The following is a 9,313-nucleotide window of genomic DNA, read 5'->3' as shown; positions in this document are numbered from 1 at the left end:
GGGGCCATCCCTGATGACCACCCCACCCCCACCCAGGACCCTGAGCCCAGCCCCCCATCTCCCCGCAGTACGGAGCACAAGCCTGAGCCCACCGCTGACGGAGAGCCATTTCCCACTGTGATCCACAAGCCGGAGCAAAGCCCTGCGGCTGAGAAGAGGATCGCCTCGGATGTTGTGCCCAACATATCAGACCAGGTGCGAGAGCCGGTGACAGTGCCCACCACGAGGGAGCAAGCCATGGATGGTGTGAGCGCGGAGAGGAGCTCCGCTGCCTGCATCACGGCTGAGGGTGAGCTGACTGTGGGGGGACATAAGGGCCAGAATATGGAGGGAGGTCAGTGTCAAAGCGAGGAGGAGAGACCTCGCGTTCCCCAGGTCAGCCCAGGAAGGGCTCCTGATGTTTTGTTTAGCCCAGGAAGGGCTCATGTGCTCACCTGTCTGCCCCTCGTTATCTGCACTATATCGGTTCCTGTCTCTGTGATTTGAGTTGGTCGGTTATTGTGTGTGTGTGTGTGTGTGTGTCTCATCTGCCTTGTTGTGTCTACATTAAATATCTTTATTGGAATTCTCGTCATCCTGCCTGCCTCCACACACTGTGACCGTCATATCCCAGCAGAAACATTAAAAATATTACAGTGTGTGTATGAGTTTTTTCTGCATTGGGGATATTCTGTAGTCTCAGCCCTTCATTTGGGTATAAATCTTTACTGGATTGTCTCAGATTTTGTAGATAAAAAAAATCAAATGTAATAAATGCAGTTTTCTCGTAAATTCCATTCATTCCTATGCGGGTCAAAATGACCTGCGAGGGACACTTTTGTTACTTTTTTTTTTTATTGCACCTATTTAAACTCCTCGAATCCACTCAATTTTTTTTTTGTGTGTGTATTCCCGGTGCAAGTGTGACAAAAGTAAAGAAATCTTGGACCGGTACGATCAACACACGATTTGTAGAATTTTTTTTGAAAATTTTTGTGGTCAAAATGACCTGAGGGACGGATAAGGGTTTTAAGAACGTTTGACAGTTTTTATTTTTTATTTTTTTGTGGAAATGGTTCTTTTATGTCATTGCTGCAAAAAACCTACTTTTGGAACCTTTATTTTTGAAGATAATGACATTATTCACCCTAAAATTGCATGAATGTTACTGACTGACTGTTTTTGTGATTTACAGGGTTTCTTATTTCTAGAGCTGACCCAGACCATAATGTTTTATAAAAGCTAACGGGTGCCCTGCTGCTTTACAGCTATTTAAATCACACTTTGATGTTTTTCTCCTTGTCTCTTCTTAAATAGCCGCTTCTAGTTAACGTCTGACCTCTACTAATTCAAAGACGCAGTCGACTCCATCAGGACGGAGTTAGTGTTCTCAGGGGAGTTACTGCTACAAGCATGTACTCCAATTAAACAATCTGGCTGGGTGTGAATTGATTATTTAAAAGTGGTATTAGTGTAACCACCAGTTTACAGAAAGTAAAATGCAAGAATATGTTAGGCTGGAGGACTTTTGCAATACCAATATCAGTACTGAAGTAGACCTGTAAAAGATGTGATTTGTTCAATATTAGATTTGTTTCCAAAGGGGAAATTTGCTAGTATGCCCTTAGGAAAATGTTTAATTTCCATAAAAGTATTGTCACCTATGGTAAGGATGTGAGCTTCTAGGCAGGCATTTGGTACTAGTTGTGCATTCTTGTAGAGTTCTTGTATCTCAAGTAGCATCGTGCTAACAAAGCCAGGATCATGGGTTTGATACCCAAGGAATAGATTAACTTGATGAAATGTATACCTTGCAATGCAATTTGCTTTGGTTAAAAGCATCTGCCAAATGCATAAATGTAATCTAATGTTAAATGGGCTGGCTGCCCAAAGGTTACAGGTTATATCCTCATAGAGTTGATACTGTATTTACAGAGATTCCCTTTCACTAGTGCGCCCTTGAGCAAAATATTTCATCTCAGGCTACTATAAGGGAACTGGCTCACAAATAAATGTGTTGTAAGTCACTGTGGCTAAAGGCATCTGCTAAATAACGAGTAACCATTGCGCAATGAAGCTAAGTCAAGGCACTGTTGAATTCTGCTGAAGTGCTGAGGCATTTTGTCAACGAGTGCTGTTATATGTCAAGTGTAAATGGCCAGGCACAGACTATGTAATGTAAATGCAGGCTTTCTGCAATGTTTCGAATAGCGCTTTTTGCAGCTTTTTTAAAAACAGCATCTGATGAAATGTATATCTCCCAGTCATTAGTTAGATTCTGCATTCTTTATACTGTAGCAAGCAAACAACAACACAGAGCATCTCTAAAATCCTCAAACATTTGGACAGTTATCAAACCCAGACTATTGCTGTCTATGCAAAATGGCAGCCAAAACCGAGGAGCTTTGGCTCTGAAATGCAAAACATGCAATGGCACTGTTTAAAAACTTTGGTGGTACGCAGATTCAGCATAACATGGGCTACAAAGCCAAGGAAAGACAGCAGGGTGGGACTGAAAGTGCTCACCACAACAATTATGATGGGTTCTCTGCCAAACACAGAGAGAGACAGAGGGACTGTGTTATCACAAAATGTTATGGCAGAAACTGATACTCTAAACCAGGGAACCCCCTCGGTCCGTTTGCGATCGAGTTCTGGTGGAGGGGGGTCCCCCTCGGTCCATTCGAGATCGGGTCCGTTTGCCGTGGGGCCCCCTCAAGCGCGGGGCCTGGTGCGACCGCACCAGTTGCACCCCCCCTAAGGACGGCCCTGGGGATATGGATAAGGTTATGGACAGTTTTCATGGTATGGTTATTGTTTAAGAGGCTAAGGGGTCAGAAAAGGGTCAGTATTGTAATTATAAATGTAGTAACAGTATTTTATTTAAATATACAATATGTGCAATTTAAAAACATGTATGTACATAATGAGTGCATTATTAGGGTAGTTCATTATAGTTAAAGATACTTAGCATAAAGTGGGTCTGAATTATATATATATATATATATATATATAGTGCATTATTTACAGTCAAGCTGCAATTTTGTCAAATTCTGCAAAAAGTGAGATTATTAATTAACTGTCATTTGGAATACATAAAATGCTAGCAATAAAATCAGTTTTAGCAGTAAGGAGCCTGCCATTTTATCACTTTTTCAGCACATAATACTATTAAACATTATTTTACTTATGAATGAAATCCCAGCTCAGCATCCTTCAAATTACATTAAGTACAAAATAAGCAATAGTTTTGTTGAATTGCTCAAACATGAGTGGAAAAGGTTCAGACTGGGACTATAACTCCCTAAACACCCAGATACACTGTTGAAAAGATCATGGAACTGAGAACCTAGGTAGAGCATGATTTGAACAGGCATGTTTTGATTATTTACTTACAATCCTGGCATGTTTGTACTTTCATCAAGATACTGATTCAGGCATCCAACATGGAGAACATATTTTCAACTAATGCCGAGTTCACACTGCACGATATTAGCCCGATTTTTCACTCGCCGACAGGTTTTGTGAAATCGCCGACAAATGCCCGACATCGGAGGTAAATCGGTGCTCGTTCACGCGAGTGACAATCACGCAGTATGAATTATCAAAGACGCGATCTAAGGGAATCGCCGACACGTCACCGACGCCCGTGAAATATTTGGCATGCTAAATATCTGGAAAATATCCGGCCCTCCTCTGGGGGAAGGAGTGGTGCGGTCACCATCTCCTGAAGAGCAGGATCCAAGGGCTCCGCTGCATCTCCCTCGTGCATCATCTGTTTTTCTTTTTCTCCTTGTAGCTGGAAATCAGCTCACAGACAATTTGTGGGCTATATATATTTGAATAATTACAGTCTCGCTGGAGAACTCGGGTTCTCGCGTTATTTCCTTATCACTTCTCGCGTGTGTTTTGTTGTGAAACGTAGTTTGCGGACCAGACAGAGCTGTCAGCGATTCTTCCTATTGTGAAGTCATGCAGTGTGAAACCCCCTGTCGCCGATCCATCGTGCAATGTGAACACAGCAGCAACTGAATGCTACCCCAGATAGTCACGCAGTGTGAAAACAACGGCGATCCGACAAGTTTGAAAATCGTGCAGTGTGAACTCGGCATAAGGCTTGTTATACATTAGAGGCTCTTTAAGGTGACAACAGAACCCCCTTTATGTTGAAATAAAGAATATTTGTATAGGAGTAGATGAGAGTTTTTGTGAATGTTAAATTGTCTCCACACTTCAGACACTTCATCAACACTGCTTCAGTTAATTAAGTTACTTTTCTGTAAGAATGGTAATGGGTTGAGAAACAGGGCAACATAAACCCTCTCTCTCCTATATTTTGTGCAAGAACTAAATTCACAATTAATGAATAGAAATATGTCTGTTTCCAGGTAAAGATGGCACTGGACTGACAGACACAGAGATGCCTCAGTCTGCTGATCCCACAGGTATTGATGATAGTTACATCAATGTGAAAGACTCTGGGGTCAAAGGTCAAGCAGAACGGCCTGTCTCTGAGCTCGGCAGTCCTCTGGACAAGAGTGAGGCTGAGAGCAACAAAGGCAAGAAGAGACGGAACCGCACCACCTTCACCAGCTATCAGCTGGAGGAGCTGGAGAAGGTCTTCCAGAAGACACATTACCCAGATGTCTATGCTCGAGAACAACTAGCACTCAGGACAGACCTCACAGAAGCAAGGGTGCAGGTAGGCCTGGTCAGCTCATCCTTGTAAGAATTTGATGTATTTGCTGTGCAAATTACATTAAAATATGCGTTAGATTCATATACACTTCAGAAGAGCTGCAGTTGTTTAGAAATGAATATTGACCGTTATTTTTATTTCTATGTAGCCTGTCAGTTATTACAAAACAGTGACTTGTTCTTCAGTTTGTAAAACAGCAATATTATTATTTTAACTATTACTATAAAACATGGCCAGTTTCATTCATATATAATATTATACAAGACAATATACAACATTATATTAAAAGAATAGTTTATACTTTTAATTGCTCTGTCCTGCTCGCTCTCTCTATCAGACAGGACTTTTCCCCTCAACACTCTGTAAAAGAGGATGCTTTGGATGATATCATAGTTTTTGTCCTCGGGACATACTTGGAACATTTTGGAATGTAATTTGGTATCTTTTTATTTTCTAAACATGCATATTGAGATGCGAGCGCATGTGTGTAGTGAGGCACACATATAATGTGTGCTTATATATGGGAGCGTACAATGAGATTATGTATATGTGTGTGTCTGTGGATCCGCACAAAAGGTCCACTGCTTCAATCTGTGGGTCTCTGAGAGGTCAGAGGGGGCAGCTCTGGAAAGCCGGGGGCTTTGGCGTCAGGAAATTAAACATGAAATGTAAACAAACTCCAGCCTGAACATTCTCCCCTTTCACTTTCTAACATCCTTATTTCCCTTCAGATTTTGAGTTTGAAGAAAAGGAAGAGCGAAGGAGAAAGACTGCATCTGAGAATGATGAAAAAACAGAAAAGCTGTAGACAAACTCAGAGTAACAAGAAAAAATGTAGCAAAATAATTGCGATGTTAACTTGTAGTTCTGAGAAAAAGACAAAATTGCGGGTTGTTACCTCAGAATTGCAAGATATCAATTTGCAATTGTGAGAAATAAACGCAGAATTGCAAGATGTTAGCTCTCAAGATATAAACTCAGAATTGCGAGAAATAATTAGAATTGTTATAAATTTGCAATTTTGAGAAAAAATCTGAATTGCGAGATGTTAACTCAAAATCGCATGATATATAATCGCAGTTACGAGAAATAAAGTCAGAATTGTGAACTTAGAATTCTGAGAAAAAAGTTGAAATTGCGAGGTGCAAAATTGCAAGATATAAACTCGCAATTGCAAAAAAAAGGCCAAAATCGCCAGGTGTTAACTCACAAGATATAAACTCGCAACTGCAAGAAATAGTCATAATTGTGCTATAAATCTGTAATTTTGAAAAGTCAGAATCAAAAATGGCAATTATGAGAAATAAAGTCTGAATTGTTATAAACGTACATTTAAGAGAATAAAGTCAGAATTGTGAGACGTTAACTCAAAATTGCAAGATATAATCTCATAATTATGAGAAATAAAGTCAAAATTATAAAAATAAAAAATGTCAAGATGCATATAGTTGGAATTGTGCGAAATAAGTCAGAATTGAGAAATAAAAAGTCACAATTACCTTTTTACTTTTTTATTGTGCTGCAGAAAGTGGCTTCCATACTTCTATAATGCCTTACAGTCTGCTCAGCTGGTTTAGTTTAGCCATTAAACCAAATATTTAATGTAAAAAAGATTTACATTGTACAGTGTTCTTCAATTCATCTTCAGCACATTTCCACCCTTGTAGAGGAAAGAGGAACAACATAAATACAGAAAGTATAAAGATGCTGCTCGGGTCATTGACCTTTGGTCATTATCTCTGATTGCTCTAAATTTCCTAGACCAAGGAATAACAATATAAATGTCCAAAGAGACAGGTATTCAATTACAAAGATTCCCAAAACAGATGACATGATCGTAATGGCACTTGGATGTCAGGAGCAGGCCATGACATTGGACTGAAAGATCAAATTCCTTAATATACAAATGGCTCCTAGAGGACAACTTAAGCTAATTCAAGCAATATATTTGTAGCTCAAATAAAGAAAAGTGGAAATGCATTGTATCTTTTGTAACTTTTATGGTTCCCCATTCTAGTGACCATGCCATAGTCTATTACCCTGTCTAGGGCTCTTGGGGCTTTTGGAAACTGTAGTGTGGTTGGACAGAGATACGTCCCACAATCCGAGTTTAAGCTCAGTGGTATGGAGAGATCGCTGCTGCCCTTTAAAATAGTCCATGAAAGCATACTCGTGCATAAATGGATAACTACTTAACCCCTTAGCATTCCTGGAAAATTTAACTAACCACAAAATGTACCACGGACGGAATATGGTTACATATGTTTAAGTATGGGAGTCATCTTCCATAAATTACATACCAGAGAGTTAATATCTTTTTGGTCCAGTGGTGATTTTGGAGACCAATTTTTCTAAATCATTAACAAATTGAACATCTCAAGACCTTTTGTTTTACTGACGTGTGTGTGTGTGCGTGCGTTTCATTTGGGCAGTTTGCATGATAGGACTAGGTGTTATGATCTCAATATTCAGCACCATTTAACCATAGAACATTTTCCCTTTTTTTTTTTTTTTTTACAATTATCCAAATAATGTTTAATCCTAGAAAGCTATTATTGTCAGAGGACACATGAGCATAACGCAGATCAATGAATGAGAGGGCAGCTTTACCAGAGTTGCCCATACACCACACCTTGTTACAGCACAGTAGGGCTATTGCAAACAATACTGAAACAATACTGTACTACATAGATGTTTTCTGTCAGCTAAATTTTTGAGTGGACTTTGCTGTTCCGATGAGCATGAACGGTATAGGAGTGGAGCACTCACATGGGCCGTGAGCGACTGAGCAGAGCACACACACGCATAGAGCGAGATAATACGCAGAGCATCACACCACGTGAAAGTGAATCCTGAGCGGTGAACTCATTTTTGGCAGCCAGAATTTCAGTGCATCTCTAATTATTGGCGACATTAGAAATGGATATTATATAATAGCTGCTTTTTTGAACATTTTAGCAATTAAAAAATATTAAAAAAGGATTTTTTACACTGCACCTCTGCTCTCGACAGACGGCCCCCCGGTTGGGAAACACTCCCCTTGTCCAAATACCCACACTTGCGGTCTTGGCCATTTGAGAGCACGTGTGCGCGACAGGAAGTAAGTGTGCAAGTCTGTCCCATGTCTTCAAAATGCCAAAGTGCAGTGCCCTTAATGGATACTAAATCCACATCATGTTCTGGAAATAAATTGTGAGACTTTTTGCCGAGATCTCGCGAGAGGTCACGGAAACCTTTCCAATGTAAGTTAAATATTAATATAATAATTCGATATTACAAATAATTTGGTAGAAAAAAAACTGTGTTTTTACTTTTATTGGTGCAAAGATAAGTTGTGGTGATATTTATTTTGTACAACATTTGCAACTGCTTTTTATCATTTAATTAGAAGCACCACAAATTAAAATTATTTCATGTTATAGGGACTACTGTGATTTTAAAATGCAAAGTATGTCAAATAAAAATAAAAATAAAGCTGTGTAAACACTTGCATTTTTACAACACTATAAGTGTGTCCCATCAGGTAATGAAAAGTTCGACACACACTTGTGGTCTTCATCCTCACTTGAACACGTGGGCCAAATACAGGAAATACGTCATATAAGTAGTCAAGTGGTCAAGGCTACTGTTCTAATAAAGTGGGGCTTGAGGAATTGACGTCGCCTGCGTCTGCGCAGTGCGACCTGATGCAGCCCCTGAAGTGAGACACAGGAAACAGAAATACTGCTAAATAATAATAATAATAACACGACTAAACAAGACGAAATAACGTTATAACATTTTGTTTCGTCTCGTTTTGGTCAACGCAACAAGCAACACTTTGCTCCTTCTTCTTTCGTTGCTTTCTCAAAAAAGAAAACAGAAAAATAGAAACAAACCTTCTCTATCATAGCTGAGGGAGAAACTTGACAGGATCATATTGGAAAAACTAACATCTGTAATATAAATTCATGCAATCTCTCATCTGAACACAACAGATGCATGTCTGTTTACAAGTCAATAATGAGTAAGTAAATAATGAATGAGATGATGTAAATGTCATAAAATGACTTTATTCTTCTGAAATATAGCAGAATACTGAACGCCAATCGTTTCTGTGTTGTCCTCTATTGTTTTATTATCAACATATTTGATGGTGTTAAATTTATACTGATATAGTTACAGTCAGTAATGCATCCTATATAATGTATTTTTAAGGTGGAAACAATCTGACTGAATTTACATATTTACTCATTATTTTGTTAAAGTAATAGTCCACATAAAAATGAAAATTCTATTTTTGGTTGGTAACCAAATGTTGGTATTTTGTGTCCATGCAATGGAAGTCAATGGGAACCAAAACTATTTGGTTACCAACATTTTTCAAAATATCTTCTTTAATGTTCTGCAGAAAAAATAAATGCATACACTGTAGGTTTGGAACGACGTGAGGGTGAGTATATTATGTCAGAAATTTCATTTTTGGGTGAACTATCCCTTTAAATCTGCTTCAGACATAAGCATGTTAATATCTATATTTCTGGATTTTAGTAATTTAATGTAACAAGCAAGAGCAGAAACATTATATTCAGTAAAATTTGAGAAAATAATTGAGAAATATATATATATATATATATATATATATATATATATATA

General features: G+C 38.7%; 1 protein-coding gene across 1 annotated transcript in view; it reads left to right on the top strand.

The window, feature by feature from the left end:
* The window catches only part of LOC107554474 (homeobox protein aristaless-like 4), a 26,992-nt gene that overhangs the window by 15,292 nt on the left and 2,387 nt on the right, over positions 1-9,313 (top strand). The window contains exon 2 of the mRNA XM_016236979.1: positions 4,368-4,681. Coding sequence (XP_016092465.1) covers positions 4,368-4,681 — 314 coding nt within the window. The remainder of the gene's footprint in view (positions 1-4,367; positions 4,682-9,313) is intronic.

Source organism: Sinocyclocheilus grahami, unplaced genomic scaffold (assembly GCF_001515645.1).
Source record: "Sinocyclocheilus grahami isolate Dianchi unplaced genomic scaffold, SAMN03320097.WGS_v1.1 scaffold503.1, whole genome shotgun sequence".
NCBI lineage: Eukaryota > Metazoa > Chordata > Actinopteri > Cypriniformes > Cyprinidae > Sinocyclocheilus > Sinocyclocheilus grahami.
This window is presented reverse-complemented; position numbering and strand designations above follow the sequence as displayed.